At 50.9% G+C, this 23853-nt stretch overlaps 11 protein-coding genes across 11 annotated transcripts; 6 read left to right on the forward strand and 5 right to left on the reverse strand.

Annotated features, from left to right (window-relative positions):
* Nucleotides 1–251: 251 nt before the first annotated feature.
* On the forward strand, nucleotides 252–1988 carry CC1G_00231 (hypothetical protein; the record flags this gene model as incomplete). The annotated part of the gene is made up of 8 exons (XM_001837043.2): nucleotides 252–280; nucleotides 338–575; nucleotides 637–877; nucleotides 929–1175; nucleotides 1227–1244; nucleotides 1296–1362; nucleotides 1415–1570; nucleotides 1627–1988. 8 exons carry the CDS (start codon nucleotides 252–254, stop codon nucleotides 1678–1680), a joined length of 1050 nt encoding a protein of 349 aa, XP_001837095.1. The 3' UTR covers nucleotides 1681–1988.
* Nucleotide 1989: 1 nt separating this feature from the next.
* Nucleotides 1990–2834, reverse strand: CC1G_00232 (hypothetical protein; the record flags this gene model as incomplete). The annotated part of the gene is made up of 5 exons (XM_001837044.1): nucleotides 1990–2112; nucleotides 2163–2281; nucleotides 2338–2361; nucleotides 2414–2487; nucleotides 2539–2834. The coding sequence occupies 5 exons, from the start codon at nucleotides 2832–2834 to the stop codon at nucleotides 1990–1992; spliced, it is 636 nt and encodes a 211-aa protein (XP_001837096.1).
* A 125-nt stretch (nucleotides 2835–2959) lies between these two features.
* On the forward strand, nucleotides 2960–4149 carry CC1G_00233 (hypothetical protein; the record flags this gene model as incomplete). Its single annotated transcript, XM_001837045.2, has 5 exons — nucleotides 2960–3254; nucleotides 3303–3418; nucleotides 3468–3553; nucleotides 3601–3874; nucleotides 3931–4149. The coding sequence occupies 5 exons, from the start codon at nucleotides 2960–2962 to the stop codon at nucleotides 4147–4149; spliced, it is 990 nt and encodes a 329-aa protein (XP_001837097.2).
* A 322-nt stretch (nucleotides 4150–4471) lies between these two features.
* On the reverse strand, nucleotides 4472–6058 carry CC1G_00234 (hypothetical protein; the record flags this gene model as incomplete). Its single annotated transcript, XM_001837046.2, has 4 exons — nucleotides 4472–4493; nucleotides 4555–4584; nucleotides 4788–5719; nucleotides 5855–6058. The coding sequence occupies 4 exons, from the start codon at nucleotides 6056–6058 to the stop codon at nucleotides 4472–4474; spliced, it is 1188 nt and encodes a 395-aa protein (XP_001837098.2).
* Nucleotides 6059–6324: 266 nt separating this feature from the next.
* On the reverse strand, nucleotides 6325–7077 carry CC1G_00235 (hypothetical protein; the record flags this gene model as incomplete). Its single annotated transcript, XM_001837047.2, has 2 exons — nucleotides 6325–6555; nucleotides 6607–7077. The coding sequence occupies 2 exons, from the start codon at nucleotides 7075–7077 to the stop codon at nucleotides 6358–6360; spliced, it is 669 nt and encodes a 222-aa protein (XP_001837099.2). The 3' UTR covers nucleotides 6325–6357.
* A 306-nt stretch (nucleotides 7078–7383) lies between these two features.
* Nucleotides 7384–10774, forward strand: CC1G_00236 (ER degradation-enhancing alpha-mannosidase-like 1; the record flags this gene model as incomplete). Its single annotated transcript, XM_001837048.2, has 19 exons — nucleotides 7384–7405; nucleotides 7627–7819; nucleotides 7881–7933; nucleotides 7984–8010; nucleotides 8075–8099; nucleotides 8149–8485; nucleotides 8541–8586; nucleotides 8639–8727; nucleotides 8777–8848; nucleotides 8900–8984; nucleotides 9034–9113; nucleotides 9162–9288; nucleotides 9337–9429; nucleotides 9479–9510; nucleotides 9565–9723; nucleotides 9774–10097; nucleotides 10159–10327; nucleotides 10379–10732; nucleotides 10767–10774. The coding sequence occupies 19 exons, from the start codon at nucleotides 7384–7386 to the stop codon at nucleotides 10772–10774; spliced, it is 2295 nt and encodes a 764-aa protein (XP_001837100.2).
* A 428-nt stretch (nucleotides 10775–11202) lies between these two features.
* Nucleotides 11203–11919, reverse strand: CC1G_00237 (adenine phosphoribosyltransferase; the record flags this gene model as incomplete). The annotated part of the gene is made up of 4 exons (XM_001837049.1): nucleotides 11203–11348; nucleotides 11403–11478; nucleotides 11531–11800; nucleotides 11860–11919. The coding sequence occupies 4 exons, from the start codon at nucleotides 11917–11919 to the stop codon at nucleotides 11203–11205; spliced, it is 552 nt and encodes a 183-aa protein (XP_001837101.1).
* Nucleotides 11920–12066: 147 nt separating this feature from the next.
* On the reverse strand, nucleotides 12067–13195 carry CC1G_00238 (40S ribosomal protein S1). Its single transcript, XM_001837050.2, has 5 exons — nucleotides 13115–13195; nucleotides 12997–13063; nucleotides 12859–12939; nucleotides 12259–12806; nucleotides 12067–12205 (listed from the first exon to the last, which is right to left on the reverse strand). Exons 1-5 carry the CDS (start codon nucleotides 13127–13129, stop codon nucleotides 12146–12148), a joined length of 771 nt encoding a protein of 256 aa, XP_001837102.1. The 5' UTR covers nucleotides 13130–13195; the 3' UTR covers nucleotides 12067–12145.
* Nucleotides 13196–13348: 153 nt separating this feature from the next.
* On the forward strand, nucleotides 13349–15938 carry CC1G_14616 (acetyl-CoA acetyltransferase; the record flags this gene model as incomplete). Its single annotated transcript, XM_002911139.1, has 8 exons — nucleotides 13349–13706; nucleotides 13765–14062; nucleotides 14174–14326; nucleotides 14456–14917; nucleotides 14975–15429; nucleotides 15482–15674; nucleotides 15733–15844; nucleotides 15900–15938. 8 exons carry the CDS (start codon nucleotides 13349–13351, stop codon nucleotides 15936–15938), a joined length of 2070 nt encoding a protein of 689 aa, XP_002911185.1.
* Nucleotides 15939–15989: 51 nt separating this feature from the next.
* On the forward strand, nucleotides 15990–18820 carry CC1G_00241 (hypothetical protein; the record flags this gene model as incomplete). The annotated part of the gene is made up of 4 exons (XM_001837053.2): nucleotides 15990–16788; nucleotides 16848–17056; nucleotides 17114–17425; nucleotides 17474–18820. 4 exons carry the CDS (start codon nucleotides 15990–15992, stop codon nucleotides 18818–18820), a joined length of 2667 nt encoding a protein of 888 aa, XP_001837105.2.
* Nucleotides 18821–19091: 271 nt separating this feature from the next.
* CC1G_00242 (hypothetical protein) lies at nucleotides 19092–23705 on the forward strand (the record flags this gene model as incomplete). The annotated part of the gene is made up of 22 exons (XM_001837054.2): nucleotides 19092–19118; nucleotides 19182–19298; nucleotides 19357–19601; nucleotides 19666–19757; nucleotides 19810–19839; nucleotides 19891–20078; nucleotides 20130–20208; nucleotides 20265–20441; nucleotides 20641–20757; nucleotides 20804–20839; nucleotides 20893–20895; nucleotides 20962–20968; nucleotides 21020–21207; nucleotides 21258–21814; nucleotides 21867–21921; nucleotides 21972–22028; nucleotides 22082–22144; nucleotides 22196–22620; nucleotides 22676–22768; nucleotides 22819–22888; nucleotides 22937–23472; nucleotides 23523–23705. 22 exons carry the CDS (start codon nucleotides 19092–19094, stop codon nucleotides 23703–23705), a joined length of 3345 nt encoding a protein of 1114 aa, XP_001837106.2.
* Between the last annotated feature and the right edge of the window lie 148 nt (nucleotides 23706–23853).

A 23853-nucleotide genomic window follows, 5' to 3' on the forward strand; every position in this document is an offset into this window, starting at 1 on the left:
CGTTTGGGAATTCGAAGTTGCTGTTCGAACTGAGAGCAGGCGGAATGATGAGATCAATTGACCAATCACATCGAATGGCTGAGGTCAACTTGAGCACAGCTCTTCCCGCGCATCCATGTTCCCCTCTACGAGTTGTTCGAGCTCGTCATATAAATGAACTTCAACAATGCACATCTACTGAAATCTCTCGACAAAGACAGTTCATATCTCTTGCCAGTCCCAGCCCCAAGGCGACGAGTGGTTTCTGACCCATGTTTGCCAGAAAGGCTTCCCAACTCCAGTAAGAACGATCTTGCCATTATATTCATGGACTGACCACCCTGAAAGGCGTGATTAGGCGGGAGGCCGAACTCCTGGTCCCGAAAGAGTTTCAGAAGCAGTTAGAACTCAAGTTTTCCGATCAGCTTTCCGAAGAGGATGAGCGGGACGATGGGACATCTGGGGAGAGGGAGCCGGAGACCACATCTGAGCCAGCATCTCCTACCTCACCTCGTTCTTCGTCACTCTTCAAGTCGTTTGTCAAATCTTTGGTCGCCGTGCAACCTAAGAAACCGATCTCCGTGGCGGATGTCCAGGTATGTGGGACTGCCGACATGACTCCCTTCGCATCTTTAACGTCAACTTATGTCTCCGCAGCCATTCGAGATCATGAAAGCCGTCGAGGACCGCAATATAACGTTTCTGATGGAAGTCAGGGATAGAGCCTTCCCTCTACTCCTTCAGACCTCTGGAGGGGAAACTCCTCTTGTTCATGCCATCCGGATCGGCAACAGAGATGTTGCAATCGTCCTCTTGGGAGCCTTTTCTCGGTGGATCAACCGACTCGAGGCGGAGGACATTGTCGAAGCTCAGGTCCAAAGCCAACTTAAAGCATTACGTTCGTTCATTTGCCACCCGAGGTGGTGCCATGCGCTAACATCTCTTTCAGGCGTCGGCCTTAAGCTGGCAATCAACGAAGGGCTAGCACATTCCCAACCGGACCTGATCGCCTCATTCATGCAGACACTTGTCATGAGTGAAGGTGATAATTGGGTCTGGGCTCAGGTCTCACTGGTTGCAAGGGCATTAAATGGAACTGCAGATGGAAAACCCGTCCAGACAGCTGATGCAGCCATCCGCAAGTTCACGACAAAGGAACTGGGAAAGGCCAGCCTCATTGCATCCGTAGAAGACTAGTAAGCCCCGCCTCCTTTCCACCCTTAGCAGAGAATTGATTGGCATCCTAGTATCGCAAATGCAATTGCGTACGTGATACCACGACTCGAATCAATCAAGAAGCTTAACTGTTCCCCAAGTGATTTGTTGGTCATGGGTGCATGGTCAATAGTTCGCCAAAATATCCCGTCGGCCGATGCTATCCCAGTCAGTCAAACAAGGGACCACAACATAAATCCGTACTGACTCCCTTCTGCAGTCGTACTACTTCGCGCGAGACGATCGTGTATACAAGGCCTTCCTTGAACAGTATCAGAAACTCAGGCCCCAAATTTCCCGGTCGTGCCCTCGGCGTCTACGCTGGCAACTACAAATTCTCAAGGACGGACTACAGGGTCGACAAATTTCGTTCCGCGTAGGTATTCGTCACCCCTGATGTCACAATCTAACCAGATAATCCTCTCTTGCCAGAAAAAAATCGAAGCCATTGCCGCGAGTTTGGATCGGGAGGAGCATGATCGCTGATTCTACAATGCATGTACCCGAGCGACCGCGCTTCTGCTTGTACAAGGTGCCAGACCAGTCAAAGAACACACCTGGTACTCGGCGTATTATCGAGCAGAAATCAACATCTACTATATGAGACCCCTATTCGCATGGTGTTAGCTTTCGAGCCTAACAGGCTTTCGCCATGCTCATCTCGGTTGCTCGTGAGACAACTCTACACATGTGGGGGACATTTTGTTTATATATTATTGACTAGGTCTATGGTACTACTGGACTATGTATAACCCATTACTACATTATGAGACGGTATTGATGGAATTCTTTTCACTAGAACACGAGCTTCAAGTTCTTCCAATACACAAATGCACTGGTTATAGCCAGGCTAATGACTGCAGGGCTGAGGTCTAGTTGAACAATGCAGTAGATCCACAGTGTGACCAGTGGAGGGCCCTAAAGTACAAGCTCAGTGATGGTAGACAAATTCGCAAGGACCCACTCACTTGTTTCATGTTTACCATAAAGGTCGACTTGTTGAACTGGTAGATAAGTCGTGTAGAACTCAGGATTGCAATGAAGAACATTATGAGTTGCATCTTGCGATATGATTTATACCTGAGGGCTAAAGTGCATGCTCAAATGGATCCCGGTGGTGAAAGTACAAGTCGGAAGACTCACTATAGAAGACGAAGAGGGATAAAACTAAGGGCACGTTAAACCACAACGTCACGAAACAATCCAAACTGGTACATACTGGGGACACTGGGTATCATTCGATCAAGAATGTTGCGTAATGTGGGCTTTTGCTGGTATTGGAAGTGGATTAAACTAGAGTGGACCAATTAGCGTTATCCAAGTGTTGTCAAACCGAGGACGCACATTTCCATCAACAGAAGTAGGAAACAGGTCGGGATAATGAACAGAGTCGCGTTGAATATCTCTTCAGCCAAAGGGAGGCGTTCTTCAACGTATTCGACGGAGCTCTCAGTGGCTTTAGCTGAGTCGACAGTCTTCATTTTGTCCAGAATCCCCGACTGCTTGATTAACCGCATTTGTTCGTCCTCGGAGAGTTCGATTAGTGGTTTCCTCCCAGAGGGCTGCGATCCCGCCGCGATTTCAGATGGTTTCTTGAGTTTAACGTCCGCCTTTATTGCATTCTTTCGCTTTGATGTCATGTTTTATGGTGGAAATAGCAACAACGCAAAGCTCTGAAGAGTGGGTTAGTAGACAAAGTTGTCAACTGTCGAGATTCGCTGTCCAGCGACCAGGAAACGCGTCGGGGCAATCGAGTGATCGGAAAATGCCGAACGCACTTGGAAGAAGGAACGAATGGAGGGAAGCAGTAACGTTGAATTTCCTGTTCTCCCTTGACCGCAAAGTTATGGCCGATGTCGAGCAAGCCGAGTTGCTGAAAAGCTTATACGCTCACGGAGAGCAGTTCTTACAACAGTTCTCTCTTCCAAAGTCTCTCAAACCCACCAAAGCGCCTGTTCCAGCCCATCACCAAGAAGATAGCGATGAAGGAGAATCAGAATGGAGTGGAATTGGCTCAGACGATGAAAGTGACTCGGAAGACGGAGAGGGATACGACTCTGGTGTGTAGATTGCTCCATTTCTTCAAAAACTAAACTTATACACGGTAGAGGAGGAAATGGCCACAGCGGGACCCTCAGTGCAGCCCGAAAAACCTGTTGTCGTTTTCACGGACTTTAAAGGAACCGACAAGAGCGTCTCAAAAGCAGGAATGAGAGAATTTATGGTGCGAAGATAACAGCAACTATGGAGAATCACTGCTCAGACTTTGTCAGTCGTCCAAAATCTCGAAACTTCAACAAGATCCTAGCTCTAAAGCAAAAGGAAAAAGGCCAGCGGATCCGGAATCTGATGAAGAACTGTATGCTGTTTTGCGCCTTCCACCGTAGACCCCTAACGTTGCTTCAGGTCAAACGCGAAAAACGATGCTCTTCTACACAAACTCGTCCATACTAAACTGCTGTCCGGTTCCCTGGATCCCGAACTCAAATTGACCCCTGCGCAGCGCAGGAAGGCTTTAGAGGGAAGAGTTGCCGAACTTGCGGGTGCCATGACTGGAGAGGTTAAACTGGGAAAGGGAGAATCAAAAATACGAAAAGCCGAGCATAACAGGGCATCAAAACAAGTCCGAGAGGGCATTGCTCAAAAGCAACGAGAACGACAGAAAAGATGTTTGGAAGAGGTGCGGTTTGTGCTGTCCGATACAATTGACGCAACTACATTGTCATTTTTCTCTAGGCCAAAAACATAGGAACATATCACCCCAGCCTTAAGAAACTCTTTGAAGACGAATCTTCCCAATCGTCCTCCCGCCAAAATCGAAACCGTGGAATGAAGATGGGTGTTGGCAGGTTCAAGGGAGGTATCTTGACCCTATCCAAGAGCGAAATCGAAAAGGTCCAAGGTCCATCTCGAACACAGCGACGGCAGGGAACCCATCCATACAAACGAAAATGAACAATTTTCAAAATCTCATCAACGCTCTGACCTGTGGTCCTTCATAATCCACTATCCTCGGCAGCTTCATCGCCTCCTACTTCGACGGGACCCCGAACCATGACTGTAGGTGCTTCCACCACTGTCGACCCATTGCCCCATTGTCCCGTCAGCATCTGTACAACGTCTCGAATTTAAAGGACACTTGCATTTGAATTTGCTCTCCTTTTGGTGAGATAAGTATTGTTCTCGTGGGAGGAGAAGAGGCACTGCTTCCCGTCGATCTGCCAGTGGGAAAGGCGGAGGATGGTCAGTGACAAAAATTATTCGTAGTGATTTCTTCTTACTGATCTGGCGACCTCGCTCTATGCGGATTAGGACTTTTAAGACATCTGTTGGGTCGATGGGAAAGGGGAAAGGGCATACCTCATATACCTGTCGTCGCTTTCAGAGTCTCTGTGATATCCCGTCAGTCCCAATGACGGCCCAGTGCACCTAAAGATCTTACTGGTAGAGAACCTGTCCGTTCTGGTCGAATACCACAATTGGTGCGCTTTGACGTTTCCTCCTCGGTGGCTTCGGCGCATTAGGAAAATCACCAACTCTATTCCCCAATCATCAAGCTGTATCCCAGTGACACTTGGCCTCAGTACACTCACCTGGTTATTTCGTTCCCGTCTTCGTCCTTGAAGACCACGTTTACACCAGGAGGGACGATGTATTGGTACACTTCCGACTCTCGCCAGTCTTCGCTCACGCTCGTTCCGTCATCATAATCGGGTTCCAACCTCCTCCCAACGTGCTCTTCTCTTCCGCTCTCCTTACCGGCTCTCCGTGTGGATCGCCTCGTCCCCCCTGCTGAGGTCCAGCTCTGCGTATGGATAGTTTCGGCCATCGTCCTTCTGTCCTTCGTATCAACAGAAGTCTCATCGTCCCCGCTGTTATTGAACATACGGGACAGCTTGTGCCGAAGGGATTGGCGTTCCGAGTTAGCTGCAGAAGGGGTGTGTTGGGGGTGTAGAAGTTGGGTATCATGTCTCGATTGGCTACCAGCCAGTGAGGGTTGTCGGTGGACGGACATCTCCCGTTCACGATCGTCACCGTGGTCGAGGTCCTGTCTGTGCAATGGGTATCGAGGTGTGGGTTGCTGAGACTCTACGTTTACCCATTCATCATCTCTACTACCGAATGGAGTTCCACTTCTGCGAATTGAATGGGAACGCGCCTGGTGGGGACTACGTCGTGGATCGACAAATTCTCCGTCGTCAAACTGGGCTCGTCGCCACTGCTCTTCTTCGTATGTCAGCCCATCCGCGTTGCGACCATTCTCGAATCCTTCCGGGTCAATGATTGTAGATTGTCGATGGACATCGGGAATTGGCTCCCAAGAATCAGGGTTCGAGATTGGAGGTTGGTAGTAGCTCGGATGGGGCTGAGCGATTGAAGTGGAGTAAACGACCGGGCGGATGGATTCGTGAGGAGAGATGGGGCCAGCATGATATGGCGCGGGACTGTGCTCGCGTGGGGGAACGGGATTATCGTAGAGTGTATATCTTGGTAGTTGACTTGGGTAGATAGGGGCTGGTTGTTGCTGTCGGGTCGATTTCAGTGAATTACGATGCAAGAACGACGGATCGTCGTGCACAGATGCTACTTGGCCTCGAAGGTCTGAAAACTTTCCCAATCAACGATAAACAGAGGTTCAATGGTAATGGTCATGACCAACCTCATGGTGACGATAATCCTTTCGCCCATAGTCATCTTGACTCGAAGAACTCCCACCATCTGGATGGCTGTCGAAACGGCGCTGGGGATGGGAATGGACAGTGGTCGCCTTTTTCAGTTTGCGTCTTGAGCTTGAGCTCTGCGACCCTGCCTGAGATCGCCCAGAACCTCCAAGCAAGGTCTTGAGCCTGTCGAGCGAAGGCATCTGCGTAGAGGAAGGAGCATCAAGCGGAACCAAGTAACGCGCAAGAAGATATAAAGGCCGTCAGAGAGGGTATAAAAAGGCTGAACTGACGCAGTGAGTGGGTCTGTTAAACGACATGTGGAGTGCGTGCTCCCCGCCACATGTCCTACATACGGCTTTACCGAGAACTCACACAGACACATGTACATTGTCCGATCCGACAGGCGGGATTCGTGCTGGATCCTCCCAGCAAGGCACAACACGTTGCAGAGGCTCGTAACTTCACTGTGAAGCGCTGCAAACACTTGTTTACATTCTGACTACTGCGTATCTCGCCGAAGCTGCTCTACATGTCTCAATGCCTGCGTAACGTCACTGATTGCGTTGGCCAGCTTGCAGATGGATTCAGGATTCATGTAGTCCCTCGGTGTCAGTGCAGTAAGGTTGTTGGACAGGCCATGCAAGGTGGACTGCAGGTTGGTGGACGTTTCAGTCAGAACTTGCAAAAGTTCCGGGTTCTGAACAGTATCAGCATATTTGGACATTAACCTTTGTCCAGACCAACGTACCACCACTTGTGTCTGGGGTTGGAGTGTGTTCGAAATTGCTGGAACGCACACAGGATCGCGAGGAATCACTTGCTGCGTTGGTAGCTGAGCGAGGGTTGAGGACGAGGAAGATGCAGTCTCGTTTTTTGGCGGGTTCAAAAGTATCAATCGCTCTCCTCCGGGACCTGTCTCCGTGATGTAGACGTTGCAGCATATCACACATTCCTGCAGAAGCAAAACTTGGTACAGATCGCATTCGTTCCAGATCGGTGGAATACCAACCTTGTTCGGTGACATTTCCTCCCCTTGGTTAGGAGGTCGCATTAGAGGTACTCCATAACAGGTCGAGTTGGGACATTCTTCTCCGAGCATTGCCCATCCTTGAAGAAGCCTCCTGCCCAACTCTGCAGAAGCTCGATCGGACTGCTCTCTCCGACGCCTGCTCTCCTCTGTCTCCGGAGGGAGGATAAATTCTTCGGAAAGATTGGACATTTCAGTGGGTGGGGTGGAAGGCGTGTCGGACTCGTCGGTTGAGCTCTGCCTCGAGGAAGTAGTAGTCGAGGTACCACTGGTGAAGCTCGAGGGTTGTGCAGCTGACTTTGACTTTGCATTCAATGCTGATCCTGGAAGAAATGACTTTGTATAGGCGTTCTTCGCATGATAGCTGACATACCTGGTGGACCACCGTCGCATTTAGCACAGAACCAAACTTCCGTCGCAGCTGCTCTCGGGGAACGCATCAAGGGAGTCGCACATACTGAGCAAGATTTATCGGTCAAGACCTGAAGACCATCAGCTATGCGCCTTTTATATTGTATAGGTCAGCTCACCCATCCTTTGAGCATATACTCTCCCAGGATGTTGGATACATCGTTGAGAGTGGCCATCGCAGCGATGAATTAAGAGCAGAGATTTATTGGGCGAGATCTCGGTGAATTATCCGCCGGCAATCAAACCATCACGTGTGACGATCGTGTCCACGGAAGGGCCACGACGTTTCGAAATTCGCTGAGTTTTTGGAGATTCGGTAAACTATTATAGTCGCCCAGACTAAGTTCAGCAAAGCTTTCAAGGCTTCGCTGTTGTCTCTCATGAAGTGGGAGTCCTACTGGTCAGGATGCCTCATAGCAGTGATCACCGTCGTCCTCCCTAGACTCCCCCTCTTTCAAACAACAGACGCCTCGGACGCTCTCGTCAATCCGGGGTGGACTGCTCAGAGAAAGCTAGCTGCTCGGTGAGTAACGCTTAGGCCCCACCTCCTATCACAAGTCTGAAGAGGCCATCGTTTATGCCAGCGAGAAGACGAGGGACTTGTGGTACCATGGATTCGACAATTATATGACCCACGGTATGTGGCTTCCGTCGTTCGATTGGTGGCGCGCTCTGAAGTCATGATAGCTTTTCCTATGGATGAGGTGCGGCCCTGTCAGTTACTAGGAAAGAAGTGCCCAATAACCCTTGGCTCAGCTGGCTCCGCTATCTTGTGCAGGTCAAGGACCTGACTGGAACAACCCGTATGTCATTTCCTCGCTTCGGCGAGGGCCGCTCTGATATCCTCTGTAGAGCAAACATAGCCAGGAATGACGTTGCAGGCAACTTCTCTTTAACCCTTGTCGACGTTCTCGACAGCTTCGTCATTCTGGATGACAGACCAGGCTTCGAGTTAGCCGTCAAGAAAGTCATTGAACATGTATCGTTCGATGTGAACACGAAACCCCAGGTCTTCGAAACTACCATTCGAGTATTGGGAGGCCTCTTGTCAGGACACCTGTATGCAAGTCAACCAGATCAACCATTCTACTTGCCCTGGTACCGAGGTCAGCTGCTGGAACTTGCATACGACCTCGGCGACAGGCTTCTCCCCGCATTCTCCACTCCGACCGGAATCCCATACGCCCGAGTAAGTCCATTCATTCCCCATTCATTCAACGACGTCACGTCCTGACTATCGAAAGATCAACCTCCGTCAAGGCATAATGAAAGGAGAAACGACCGAGACATGTACGACCTCAACCACCCGTGCGGATTCTTGAATTAACCGACCATCGAACAGGCACTGCCGGTGCAGGTTCACTTATACTGGAGTTCGGACTTCTCAGCAGACTGACCGGTGACGACCGCTTTGAGAAGGCAGCCAAGAAAGTGGGTTGTCTTTCTGCCCTCACTATCGCTAGCTCGACTGACCGTTCAGGCCTATTTCGGCATTTGGAACCGGCGCTCAGACCTGGGAATCGTTGGGAATACGATCAATAGCTGGAACGGGGTATGTGGTGCCCTTGCCACTGGTTCGAAAACAATATAACAGTCTTCTCAGCAATGGACACCCCCAGAGGTTTCTGGCATCGGCGCTGGAGTGGATTCTTTCTACGAATACGCCTTGAAGTGGTATATCATGTCCGGTAGGTCACCCGACTTGAGCCTGCTGCCAGAAAATAACCTTCTGCTCAGGTGAAATCGAGTTCTTGGACATCTGGGACGATGCGTATGCTGCTATCATGCGATATTCCAGGTCACTGGATGGTTACTGGGTAATGTTCTTTATTTCCAGACCGCATATCTCGACTGACCCACTATAGTATCGACCTGTTAATATGAACACTGGAGACCTGGCCTACTATACCGTTGACTCTCTTTCTGCCTTCTGGCCTGGGCTTCAAGTTCTGGCTGGCGATGTCGAAGCGGCCATTAAACTACACATGCTATGTAAGTGTGCTCAGTCAGTGATATTCGCTGTTCAAACCTTGAAATCAGATTACAACCTATGGAAGCATCACGCCGGGCTTCCTGAGGTCTATGATACCAGCTTCAAAGTCGCGACATCCCATCAATATCCATTACGACCAGGTAGGCTGTTGCTATACCGGCGTTTATGCAGTTCTGACTATGAGCATAGAATTCATCGAATCCACTTGGTATCTTTATCGTGTAAGCTTCGTTTGCGTTCGAAGAACAGGCCTCGCCCATTGATTATCTTGATAGGCGACCAAGGATCCATTCTATCTCGATGTTGGGGAGCGCGTTCTTTTTGACCTCACTACGAGGGCGAAAGTTCCGTGTGGCCTAACAGGAATTGCAGACCTTCGATCTAACAAACGGGATGACAGAATGGAATCCTTTGCCTTATCTGAAACCCTCAAAGTCAGTATTTGCTCTCGAACGTAACGGCGATACCTGACTTTGTACTCCAGTATCTATATCTACTCTTTGACGAAGACAACGCGCTGCACCGCGACGACTCCGACTTTGTACTAACCACCGAAGGCCATATATTCAAGCTCCCCGAAGTCCTGAAGCGTGCATCGCCACCTCCATCTAGAAAGTTCATCTCCCACCAATGCCCGGCCTACTCTCCCCAGGAAAAAGGATCTAAACTCCCCGGATTATTGCAAGGAGTGCGCTACAGACCGCATGTAGAGTATGCTCGATCTCTTGTTGGTGCTTCAGCCAGCGAAACGGACAAGAAGTGGTGGTCTGCGGATGGGTGGTGTGAAAAGCCCAAGCTTGATGTATACGTACGTGCTGTACTGTCCCGTATCTAGTTCGTTGATCTCATTGAATACTTATTCCCTCTAGTCTTATGAGTTCATCCTGTCAGTGAATGGAGGGACAGTACCTGAAGATCCCAGTCCTAGCTTGAAGAAACTTGACGTCGTTTCGGATGGGTTTGTTATCAACAATGTCACTGGCATCCGAACGAAGATCGTTCAGAGGATGGATGGAAAAGGATTCGACGTCCGAAAACGTGCGCCCCTCCCTATTCGCCCGGATGTGCTTTGTTAACAGATGCTTTCAGTGGGTCCTTACAACGTGCGGCCGGGCCAAGTCGTCTACATCAACGACACGGAGTTATTTGCGAGTCCAGCCAATGGCCAACTTGCGCAGACAGCAATATGGGACCGTGACAGGACCGTCGACCTCCACTTTATGGATTTCGACACTTTGTCCCCACAATCCACGCTCGAATCTGACTCTAATGTTCCGCGGCCCGCCGATGTAGACGTGGTGGTCACGGCTTCAACCGCACAGTTCGGTGCCCATTTCCTCGATGTCGTCAAGTCGGAAACATCGTCAGCGCCAGAATACCTTCCTATCTTCTATGACAAGGACAACGACCGGGGCTGCGAACCGTACCAGTATTCTTATCCGGGTAGCGTGCTCATGGTTCATCGCGGTACTTGCAGCTTTTTAGAAAAGCTGAAACAAGCCCGCGATGCCTCCGCAGTAGCTGTCCTAGTCATCAGTGACGGAGACGAGCCCATAAACCCTAGCGCAGGGGCAGAAGACCTGCTTGTAGCAGGTAAGGTCAATGAGACTGCCGTCGTTCTCGTCACCAACAAAGTGGGACTTGCACTCCTTGATCTCCTCGAGGCGGCAGAGGCCGAAGGCAATAAGCAACTGGCAGTATCGTCGTTCAGCTTACCGCCGACGCCCAATACAAAAACACAGGAAGAAGAACCTAAACTAAAGGAGAGCAAGCAGGAAGAGGAAGAGGATCCCAGGAGTCGTATATTGTACATTAACAGTCACCCTCTTCTAAACACTCGGTTGTTAATATAACATCCGGGTCAGATATCCCCTCTAGATATATGTTAAATCTATCGTCGTTAACTTATTTGGTTAGTCTTCGCTTTGGACAATGGAATAGACGGGAGCGTTGAGCTTGGAGGAGGCTTTGAGGAAGAGGAGCTCGATGATGAAGATGTATTCTAGAGTCTTGCCTCCGAGTTTCTCGACTAGCTCGCCTGCGGCCTTGGCGGAACCGCCTGATAATCGGAAGGTGAGTGGCAAGCAGTCGGATTGATACAGGACTGACTGACCAGTTGCAATCAAGTCATCGATGATAACTACAGTCTGTCCTGGCTTGATTGCATCCGTTTGAATTTCAAAGGAATCCTGCAAGTTTCCGTTAGCCGAGGCGTTCCAAAGCAGTGACCATGCTACTCACCGCGCCATATTCCTTCTCGTAGGTAACGGAAGTGGTTTCTCCAGGGAGCTTGCCCTTCTTCCTGACTGGCACAAAAGCAGCACCAAGCCTCAGGGCGATGATTGGACCCAAAAGGAAGCCCCGAGCGTCCAAACCGACGATAGCGTCTATTTTTTTGGTGGGAGTAAGGGCGAGAGTGTGCGAGGCGATGTGCTGGACGATGTGCGAGATGAGCGTCTCGAAGACGAGAGGGTCTCTCAAGATTGGAAAAATGTCCAAAAAGACAATCCCCTGTTTTACGATAGCTCCTATGAACAAGCGCGCTCAGAAAACTCTCTGAAAATACCCACCTTTTTGGGGAAATCTGGGTGGGAGGTCAATCGGCTCTTGATGAGGTCGACGTCGGCCATATTGTAGGGAGGAAAGAAAAGGGTAGGAGGTCAAAACGGAGAGCTATCCGAGCGGCTTGTTATACTCGCTCTCGGTTTCTCTGGGCTACCCGGGACATGGATACACCTTTACCGATCTCACTAACTCAGGGTAGAAAACTTTGGTCTCATGCATAGCTCATATAATTTCGGGCATAACAAGGCATAATGCGGAATGGAATGATGATGGCGCGAAAAACTACATGATTTACACAGATTCCAACACCTCGGGCTCCTTGAAGTCCTTGGTAACGCGGGTACCGCTCTCCTGTAAATAGGGTTAGACGAGACGCAGCCAAAGATCAAAAGAAAAATACGGACGTCCGTCGAGTCGCCGTGGAGCTCCAACAACTTGGAGACATCGAATTTGGGTGCCTTGAGGATTTTGGCCTTGCGGATGTAGACGTTCTGCAAGGGGTAGATGCTGCGAGAGGCCTTCTCGATCTCACGACCGATAGCCTCTGGCACGAATTTCTGGACCAACTCCTTCAAGTCGCAGCTGGTGGCCTCACGGGTGATGATCTCGAACATCTTCTTCCTGAGCTCACGGACCTGTGCGGTTTGGGCGTAGGTGGTCTTTTTCACTTGGGTGGGTCTTCGCTTGGTGAAACCAATGGCGAAGAGGCGGAGGAGGTAACCGTCGGTGGTCTTGACATCAACATGAGCCTCGACGAGGGTTTGCCATTTGCGGACAAGGGAGCGAAGTTTATCGGAGGTGAAGTCCATGCCGTGGAAGTTGGTGAGGCAGTTGCGGCCTTGGATTTCATCGACACGCAGCTTGATCTTGCGGAAGGATTGCTCCTCGTCCTTGTTCAAGTCGGCCAGGGAAACCTCGATGATACGGCCACGGAGGGAGTCATTGGCGTTCTCTACATTCGCGATATAAGCAGATGCCTTGATTTGACCGGTAATTGGACATACTCAAGCCCTGGGATCGGTTGACGAGAGTCTTTCCAACATTTCGGGTTTCGAAGATCGAAGGGGCCTTGATATCATACCAATCTAGCGTTCCTTGTCAACACTGATGTTCCTTCTTGTTATGATGTGTTCAATGCTCACCCTTGCGAGTGAAGGGGTCAACGACCTTCTTCTTGAGACCCTTCTTGCCCTTGGAGAGGCGCTTGTTCTACAGACATGGTTACTGATGGACCAAAATTTGACCAAGGGGCAATCTTACCTTCCCTACAGCCATGATGAGATTTTAAAATGCGTCGGCGGCAAAGAGTGGACCGCTGAGGACGACGACGACGAAGAAGGCCTGAGATTTGTGTGCTTCCGACCACTTTCCCGTGTTGCACTGTCGGGGACCACGCCGGCAACGGCCGGGTGGCTGAACCTTATTTCTGCAACTGTACAACTCTGGATTGATGGTGGCTCGCAGCCGAACCGGCATCTTTCTCGTTCTCCGAATATGTTCACCCGTCAGCAATTCGAAGCAGCTTGCAAGTCACTTGCGACGAAATGGTCCTCAGAATCACCACTAGACCCGCGCACACACGCCTATACTGATTGGGTTTGGCACAACCCGTACCCGTACGGCTATCTCGCCCGAACGAAGCGATACGCGCGCACAGCGTCACCTGGTGCATTTGAGGAGGAACTCGGTCAGGAACTCGGTCAGGAATTCGGTCAGGAAGAGGTTGTTTGTCAGGATGATGTTGCTACAGGATCTACACCGGGTGATGTGGAAAGCGTGCTATCTCAGCAATTCGTCGTCTTTTCCGCCACTTTTCAGGTTCCTGCTTTTTATTTCACTGTACATGATACGAGTTTGTCGCTACTCTTACCGTCGCAGTGTGAATGTGTCTCTAATGTACCATTTCCAAGCTGGCGCTCCTTTATCCCTCGATAAGTTGCTGGCAAGTCCACTCTTCAAGTTCGAGCTCCCCGAAGGCGCCGCATCAACAGGGTTCGCTCTAACCCTGCCCAACGCGCCCTTCCCTCTTCTGTCGCAAGGAGAACACCCGTCGCTTGGAACGCCATGTTGGTACCTACATCCTTGCGAGACGGAAAGGGCCGTGGAGGAACTGGTCCGGGAAGCAGAGCAGCCGGACTGGACGCCGGAACATAGACTGGAGCGGTGGTTGGAGTTGTGGTTGATGGCTGTCGGAGCGGTCCTGAATCTGTAAGTCGAGAGAAAGGGTCCAAAATTGTGTGCTCGATATGCAGAAGAAAGACGTCGAGCAGATTGTAATAATTTTGGTGGTGGTAGATAGAAAATGTGAAATGGGTCAAGTGGAGCACCGTGTGTGCAAAAGCACATGAAAATGGACCGGATCATGACTAGGAAGGGCTGTTATAAAGTCGGCGACGGCGGTGGGAGTCGCCCTTTACGTCCCTCAGACCACCTCGCTGTGACACAGGACTTAGATTTTTGTCGTGGCACCAGGTGTGTAGCTGACCGAGCTCTATCGATAATTATCATACGATCCTCATCAAGATTACTTCGCTTTTATCCGAAAGGTCCAAACTAGACAAACTCCGTTTTCCTATAAAGACATGTTGTTGTCGCGTCTAGCCACCACAACTCGCTTTTCTACCCCATCATTTACCCGTTCAATGGCAAGTCATTCTTTTCCTCCAGCTTCGCATCCAGTCCTTACGTGCTCTCCCAGTCTAACGAGGTCGTCATCGTCTCTGCTTCCCGTACCCCTGTTGGCTCCTTCAATGGTGCCCTCAAGTCCTTCACCGCGCCCCAGCTTGGTTCGATTGCCTTGAAGCATGCTCTCGAATCCAAGAACATCGACCCTGCCCTCGTTGAGGAGGTCTACTTTGGCAACGTCGTCCAGGCTGGTGTCGGTCAATCCCCTGCGCGTCAAGTCGCCCTCGGTGCTGGTCTCCGTACTAGCTCGGATGCGACCACTATCAACAAGGTTTGCGCCAGTGGAATGAAGTCCATCATGCTTGCTGCCCAGAGTATCAAGCTTGGTGAGCGTTCCGTGGTCGCAGCAGGTGGTATGGAAAGCATGAGCAACGCCCCGTAAGTGTTCCGTAGTCCTTCCATCTCCCAGGCCATCGATTTATCATTCTTCATCAGCTTCCTGCTGCCCCGACAGAACCCTGCATTCGGCAAGTTCACCACCCGTGATTCCTTGGAGAACGATGGCCTCTGGGACGTCTACAACAACTTCGCCATGGGCAACTGTGGTGAGCACGCTGCTGAGAAGCATGGTCTCACTCGACAGTCGTTGGATGAGCATGCCATCGAGTCATACAAGCGTGCTGCACGCGCATGGAAGGAGGGTGCTTTCGATGCCGAGGTCGTGCCTGTGACCGTCAAGGGCAAGAAGGGCGATACCATTGTTCGTGAGGATGAAGAATTCACCCGTGTCATTTTCGACAAGGTTCCCTCCCTCCGATCAGCCTTCAAGAACGGTGGTGTCATCACTGCCGCCAACTCTTCACCTCTGAGCGACGGTGCCTCTGCTTTGATCCTCATGTCCGCCGACAAGGCCAAGGAGCTTGGTTTGGCTCCTTTGGCCAAGGTTGTCTGTACGTTGGTCTTCTTCACCCGTCCAGGCGCGTACTCATTCATCCACTTTAGCATGGGCCGATGCCGGCACTGAGCCCATCGACTTCCCTGAAGCACCCACTGTCGCCCTCCCCAAGGCTCTCGAGAAGGCCAACCTCACCGTCAACGACATCTCCCTGTTCGAACTCAACGAAGCCTTCTCCGTTGTCGTCCGAATTGCCGAGAAGGTCTGCAACATCGATCCCGCCAAGATCAACGTCAATGGGTATGTCTTCGGTTCTGCTAACTTGCATCGAATTTAATTAGACTAACTCATTTCGCAGTGGCGCCGTTGCTCTCGGTCATGCCATCGGTAACTCTGGCTCTCGTATCATTGTTTCTCTCGTCCATGCGCTCAAGTCCGGTCAATATGGTGCCGCTGCTATTTGCAACGGAGTAAGTTGGCATTTCGTTCGCTTCCCTTTTCAAGATCCTTACCATTCCTCCGTAGGGTGGAGCTGCCTCTGCACTCGTTGTCCAGAAATTGTAAATGTACATATAATATCACACCATTTAGATTGTTCAGTAGTAATAGTAATACATGGTTACAACGCACTGTCGTCTTCCGCCGACCCGATTGCCTGGAGATACCGTGACATCATTTCAAGGTGCAGAGTACCAGAAGTCGTCTCTTGTCAACTCGATCAACTCTGGAATACCCTTCTCTGTTGCGAATCGCCTGGCAACCCTTCTGGAGCGAAAGGACTCGGGTCGGACGCGGGCTACATACAAGGAACCAATGGATATGAGCAGGGAAAATGGACTTGATTCGAGCTTACAATCCTTACCGCCCGTGAGCAAGTCGGACTTGATTACTTCTTTCATCCAGGAGCAACGAGCGAACCAGGCCATCTATTCGCAGCTAGGAAAGGCGTATTTCGACTCTTGGCGGGACGAATCTTGCGACACTGGGCATACCGTACCTGTTTCTGAGGCAGCTAGAACTGTCTCCTCGCGCCCCGACAATCTCATTGACCTTGGTCTCGCAACGCCCATATTAAAACCCCGCAACCCTCGCGCTACCTCTGGTCATCTTGCCGTAAATCCCTCTACTAAGCGTTCTGGACCTGATGAAATTACAGGTGATCGCGACAGTGCTCTCCGTTACTTGACCCAGGGGTCTGTCGTCGCGACACAGTCTCGGGCCACCCGCCTCGACACGTTGAAGAGGCCTTCTCGCCAACAACGCGACAGCGACAGCACAGACCCGCCGCCAAAAAGTACTGGGGTCTCTTTTAAACAGGTGGCGGAGCACGCCGACCCAGACAGAGTGCACAAGGAGGTGCAGGAGGGCGAGGACCTGCCGGAGAAAAGTCAAGAACTCATTGAACATGAAGAACGTAAGCGTCCTCCTCTACCTTGCCGGCTTACAGACATTGAGTGGCTGTGGCATTTTCAGGACTGAAGGGGCGTCGCGAAAAACGACAGGTCAGACGCAAAATCGTGAGGCCCCAACATAAGTCACCTATCTCTTCGGAGGACGGTGAGCTGGAGGGCCATGAAGGATCGTATAAGAAGAAAAAGAAAGCGACCCGTCCGAAGGCCCCTGCAGGATTGGCCTTGATTCACGGCTTCCATGCAACCAACGTTGGAAAGTCTCGATTAACTGTGAGTGTCCCTCGCACAGTCGCCACGGGGGCTTCGTTTCTCAACGTCGAGAAATAGATGGAACGAAATATTGGGCCCATTGGTGTCTTCTCGAGGGGAAAGGCATCAGCGAAGACGTCTACTGCCAAGAGAAAACAGTCAAAGAACGCTTTTTCTGAGGCAAGATTTCTAAACACTGTACAGAACGCAAAGCCAAAAGAGCCTGGAAACGGGAAGATAAAGGAGTCGGGTCATGGGAACGAGACGCATTCAGTCTCTCGACCTCCCTCCCATCCACCATCGTCGCCCAGTGCTCGCCCTCGAAAAAGACAAAAGCAGCAATCGGTCAAATCTGTGAGCCCAAAAGCCAGCCCAGAGAAGCGATCTCAGGTGGGTGAATAGTCGTCTTGATGGAAGCGAAACTCATCAGTTTCACAGGAAAGGCCCGCTCGTTCAGAATCAATAGTCTGGGACATCGAACGATCTAGTGCTGTCCTTCCCTCTTGCGATACTTCGGTCGTTGTCCAAAGTAAAGCCACAGTGGCACCTCCAGGAGAATCGCGTGCTTCACATAACCAACCGAAAACCACTGTCCATTCGGTCACTCCTCGCTCGAACAGTAGACCTGGTGCGACAAATACCGAGGTCTCTTTGGCACCCTCCGACTCCGTGTCGCGCATAATAGAGCTCTCTGCCGGCCGACAGCCTATTAAACAAGCGCCTTCGGTGGTAGTCGTTTCGCGATTCTTTCAAAAGGAGCCAGAAGTCCATAGTAGGAAAGAAACGGTTCCCACTTTTTTCCCGCCACCATCGACGGAACCCGTGGAACCCTTCAAAGAGGCCAGCATCTTTACCCGTTGTGCCCTTAGCAATGTGGGCGACAGCTCATGCTTCCTGTCTGAACGGCCCGCTGCTGCGTTTTCCGTGACAGAGGACGACCTGGATCTACCTTACTCGGCGCAGCACATCCCCCATGGAGCGGATACTTTCAGCAGAAGGTCACGCGAGGTACTGTCCGACTCGATTATCTTGTCAGACATCGGTGTCCACACTGGATACGGAGCTGAAATTTACAGCAAAATCCAGTTTTCTCCGTCTGCTCAAAGCGTTTTGGATATTGGCCACGGACTTCCGGAATTTACAGACTGTCACGAATATGGTCCTTGGCAATCGCCTACCGACTCCTATGGCGGGGGGCACTCATTTGGCGCGGCCCAGGCTCCACTCATGTCACAGCCCTACACTGCTAGCCAGACCCTTCCATTCTCTGGGGCCCACGCTCGATGGCCCTATGACGCCGTCGACACTTTCCCTGACATAGTCCACGATGGGTATTCGGACTTCCCAAGCGGCACCTGTGGGTATCTTGACGGTGATCGACGTTGTTCGGAAGACCAAATTGCTCACCCACCTTCCGGCCAAGACCCGGGACAGAAGCTCTCCTGGAGTGCAGAAGTAGATGTGGCGGTGGAGGCACAACAGGCCGATAGATTGGACTCTTCCCAGATGCCAACGGGTTCGGAAGGCATCCTCGAGGACAGTACCGCAACATCGAGCGATGTTTTCAGCGGTCTTCAATTTTCGGAACAACACCAGGAAGAAGAAGTCGAAAGATTTCTTCAAGGCCGAGCGTTGCTTCTAGGTGGAGGTTCGAGGTCTTTGGACGCGGTGCATCGCGCAGAGGTGTCTCGGACTCGGCAAATGGCCCCCATTAACAGCCTTTCCAGAGCCGAGATCGATGTAGCGAGAAGTATGAGAGATCACTGGCGTCCGCATCGGCCGTAGATTGTTTTAGAATAGTTTCTTTGCTTAACTTTGCTGTCTTGTCTATCCAAAGCGATCTTCGGGAAGTCCGTCGCGATAATGTGCCAACGCGCGATAATTGACGCGACACCCAATTTAGCAACGCGTTGCTTGCACTTGTTTGTTCCCACCGTTTATTAAGGAAGAAGTTATAGCCCGCTCGCCACCGAAGAGTCACCAAGACACCATCCCCCACTAACTGTTGCTTTCCAATTTCCGCCTCCAGCCGCTGCTTTGTCTCGTTCCAGCGGTGATGAGTTACAAGGAGAACGGCAACATGGTCAGCATCACGTTTACCCCGACATACACAAGGGTCATCGCGCTAATGACTCTTTGCATACAGTCCTTCTACGTGAAACCGGAGCCGCGCGACGGTGCAATACCGCCACTTAACCCCTTCAACGGAGTTCCGACAGGTAATATCGCGTCGAGCAACGTCAAGCAAGAGGAACCGCAGCCTGTGAGTTGTCGCGTTGCCCCACGACCTCGACGTGTCGGCGACTAATGACACGTCGCAGGTCAAAACTGAAGTGAAACATGAGTTGCCCCAACAGCAGGATGTGCCCATGATGGAGGCTCCTCGATATGAATCACCGGAAAAAGTGAAGTACACCGTCTACAAAAACGTCACCGACATCGCCTACACACCCGAAGGCGCGCTCTCAGAAGGCCTGAAAATGATCGAGTCACTGCAAGAGCGTATCAACAAATTGGTTCTGGGTAGTAAGATGCGGCAAGAAGTTTGGAAGAGGGAGATTCAAAAGTATGTTCCCATATGAGCGCATCATCGACGCGTCGTTCTGAAAATTGTCGCGCTTTCCTGTTAGTTTGAAGAATCAAAGTACACCAACCACGTTGATCGCAGTATGTGGAGCGACAGGCGCCGGGAAGTCATCTATTTTGAACGCTGTATTGGATGGTAGGCGTCTTCATCGTGTTAGCCGTTAAAATAGTTCTCTAATTCTTGCCAGATAACATTGTGCCCACCAGTGGAATGCGCGGTATGTCGCCTGGGAATATCGTGATGCGTCGCGGCTGAAATCCATTTGAAGCTTGCACCGCTGTTGTCACCGAAATTTCTTACCACAAGAAGGGGACTATCGATGGCGATGTATCTTTTCTATCAGAGGAGGAATGGCGCCAGGAGCTCTCAGTCCTTTTGCACGATCTCACTGAAGAGGACGGCAAGGTCAAGCGCACCACAGACTTGAAGAGCGATGCCGGTATCGCTTGGCAGAAGGTGCGTAGTCACTTTTGAGTCCCGCCCTATCCATCCTTATCTGTTGTACAGGTCCACGCTTTGTACCCCGCAATCTCTATCGAAGAACTGGTCAAGATGACCCCTGACCAAATCATCAATTACGATCAAAGTTAGTGCTTCACGCCAATCCCTTCCCTTGTATGCCCTGTTGACTTCGATGTGCAGACCTTCGTAACATTCTGGGAACTACAAAGAAGATCGTGGCCAAAGACTCCAAGCAGTTTGGGAAGGAGATTGCCAAGTATATCGACTCGAAGGATCAAAAGCGTGGCGACAAGAAAGACAAGAAGAAGGAAAAGAAAAAGGAAAAGAGTGTAATGGACAAAGTGCGCGAAGCGGCCGGTAAGCAACTGGCCGTGGTGAGAGGAAGCAAAGATAAGGGCCAGTCCGATGCAAACGCTCCTGCTCTCTGGCCTCTGATTCGCCAAGTCAATGTTCGTTGTCCCGCCAAAGCCCTTTCGACAGGAGCGGTTCTTGTCGATCTTCCAGGCGAGTGACATTCATCGACGGCGGTAAATAATGGCACTGAATCAATCAATAGGTGTTGCCGATGCTAACGCTGCGCGGAACAACATCGCAAAGGATTACATGAAGAAGGCTAACTGCATTTGGATCCTCGCCCCCATTACCAGGGCAGTCGACGATAAAACCGCCAAAGGTAGTGGTCCTTTTTCTGCGATAGGACTCCTCTGATAAACACCCAGATCTTCTTGGCGACGCGTTCAAGATGCAACTTATGAGTACGTGATTCGTCTCGAAGAAAATCATACCAATTACTGATTTCATCCTCCAGTGGGTAGGCAGTCTGCTTCTCGTTTGCAGCACCAGGAACTGATCGCGGAAATGTAACTTTTGTCCTCAGATGGAAAGTAGGTACCGATTTCCTTGGCCACTGGGACCAGCAACTAATGAATACTTAGCTACGATGACCATTGCATCACCTTCATTGCGAGCAAATGTGACGATATATCCTGCTCAGAGGTCATTCACGCCCTCCAGCTTCACGACGATCCCGAGCTGCTCGATATCGAAGAGCACATTGATTCGGTCAACGACCAAATCAAAGAACAGAAGCAGAAGAAGAGCGTCGCCGAGAAACTTGTCAAAGGTAGCGTGGATAAAGCGCAATCAAACCTGTAGCTCATTTCTATCACCTAGGAATTGAAGCGGACATGAAGGACAAACGAGAGCGTTTGGCAGACCACAAAAATCATCTCGACGCATTGGAAAACGGCGAACCCTACACCTCCAAGTTTGCCAAGAAACATACCATGTCGGCGAGCAAGAAAAGGAAGAACAAGCGCGATGGGAAGCAAGGCCCGAGCAAGCGTCGCCGAAGCAGCGCCATGAGCGACGAGGAAGATGATGAAGACGATGAAGAGGACGATATTTCCTCCTCGTCAGAAAGCGAAAGCGAAGCGTCTGATTCCGACGAAAGCGATTCCGACTCCGATGAATCGACTGCATCTCAAAATGACTCGGACGACGAGTCTGCCATTGAGGTGGAAGAACTGATTGAGCCTGAAGAAGAGACTGAAGAGAGTCTTACAGCCAAGATTTCGTCTCTTGAAGACGCGATCAAGGAAACCCGGAAGAAGTTGAAGGAGGCTAAAGCGGAAAAGAGCGAGGCAGCCGACCGTATCTCAGTACTTGAAAAACAGTTGACCAAAGTTCAAAAGGAGAAAAATGCATTCTGCTCCAAGAAGCGCTCCGAGGTGCGTAAAGCTGCCCATCGTTGCATGGCCCCCTTCTGACATAGGTAAACAGTTTTCACGGGACGTTTTGAAGGAAGATTTCCGAACTGGTTTGAAGGAGTTGGACGGTGCGCACGGCATTTCCAGTCTCAAACATGTCTTCTTACCGATAATCTAGATGCCGCTGCCGAGGAACGCGATCCTGACAATTTCGACCCGTCAGTCAATCTTCGAGGTGTGTTTGTCGCCTACGTTCAATGTGTCACTCCTGGTTCAAACTACTGTCAGACTATGCCGCCATTGATCTTCCCGTCTTCACTTGTTCCAGCAGGGACTACGTCAGATTGAAAGGTACTGCACTCTCTGGTTGGGCCCAGCGAATATCTTCTGAATAGTCAGCAGGTCAAGTTAAGGGGGACGGCGAGCCAAGCTGTTTCTCTAATGTGCGCGACACGGGAATCCCCGACCTGCAGGCATGGTGTCACCAGCTTACCATCGCATCTCGGGAACGAGGTGTTAGAAACTTCATGACCCAGCTTGCTTTATTCGCTAAGTCTGTTCAAAGCTATGTCGACGGCATCAACGATGTCACGGCTGCCGATCGTGCACTCTTACAAGAAAAGTGGGAATCGCGGGGATTCAACGAACCTGAGGAGCCCCCAGCACCCATGCCTGGCAACATTTGGGCCGACCTCAACAACGACCCCCTACAAGATGTCTTAGGGCGGCTGGGCGCCGGTATCGATGACCTATACCACATGAACAAACCGGAACCGAAGCTCGATGCCAATGGGCAGCCAGTGGGCATCACGCCTAGACTGTGCATGGTCCGTCAACCTTTGGATGCCACTGGACGACCTTTCACTGATAGGAATCGCACAGGAATTTTCGGCTTTGGTTGATGAATGCGTTGAAGACTTGAAGGCCAAATTTAAGGACAACTTGGAGGAGAAATGCAAAACTGGAGCAGCGGCCGTAAGTGAATTCTTTGGCAAAGCCAAATGGCGCTAACCCTGCCTCACTAGGCTTCGAGTGCCGCCATTCCTCTTCTCGATGAGTTTACTGCTTCAATGCACTGGAGCACGTTCAGAGCCAGTGAGTAGCGACCACGCTGTGGCCATCACCTGCTAACTCTATTGCCAGCTTTGCGTCGACATGGTGCATGGCGTCGGGATCTCAACGTCGAATTGATTAATCCGTTCACGAAGAGCATCGCGCACTCCTGGGGACAGTTGTTCGAATCAGATCTTTTTGGCCACTTCGAATCATCCACCATGCAGTCAATCACCAACTTGCTGAAAGAGGTGGAGGAGTCAGCTGCTCCAGGCTTGAAAGACCGCACTCGTTTGCAAGGGGAGGCGTGTTTGGAGGAGGCCAAGGCCGCGCTACAAAAGACAATGACCACTATCCGCGAGACCATGAACACGGAACAGAAGGAGACTTCCCGTTTACTCTCGCCTCACGTCCAAGAACAGCTTCGCGATGGATACGATGAGGCCATGACTTTCACCGGGAAAGGCAGTGTAGCTCGGCAAAAAGCATACTTCCGCTCGTTCCTCGATGAAATCAAAGACGACATATTCGACGACGGTGCTGGCGTTTTAATGGATCGACTCGATCAAGGTGCGGCTGCGATAGGCGAAGCCCTGGACGAGGCCCTCGGAAACCTTGCGCAAAAGGTAGGGGAATAGCTGTCTTTGCTGATGCGTTGCTCAAAACATCATTGCAGATTGAAGTCAATCTTGCCGTCCTCTGGGAGGGTGTACGTGACGACCCGGCTCAAGTCCGAGCGCGTCAACACGTCGTTGACGTTGTGTCCGAAGTGCAAACTCAGGTTGAGATGTGGCTTCAAGCGGCTTCCTTAAAGAAGGAGGCTGAACTTCCTGTGGACGATGACGTTGACATGGATTGACGCTCGTGTCCTCCCTTTGGTAATTCGTCCTTCAACCACCCATACATTTCTTTATCTTTATTTTTATTGTAAATTCTTTCGCCTTTTTTACGTCCAGCCTATGGAGCACCTATCGTACTTACACAGCCTTCTGTATTTTATCCGTACG

This window comes from Coprinopsis cinerea, assembly GCF_000182895.1.
Source record: "Coprinopsis cinerea okayama7#130 chromosome 5 map unlocalized cont3.5, whole genome shotgun sequence".
Taxonomy (NCBI): Eukaryota; Fungi; Basidiomycota; class Agaricomycetes; order Agaricales; family Psathyrellaceae; genus Coprinopsis; species Coprinopsis cinerea.

Coding starts and splice junctions, on each gene's coding strand:
- CC1G_00238 (XM_001837050.2), bottom strand. Junction 12,940..12,996: donor TGACCCCTTCACTCGCAAGG/GTGAGCATTGAA, acceptor AAGGAACGCTAG/ATTGGTATGATATCAAGGCC. Junction 12,206..12,258: donor TCCACGGCGACTCGACGGAC/GTCCGTATTTTT, acceptor CCCTATTTACAG/GAGAGCGGTACCCGCGTTAC.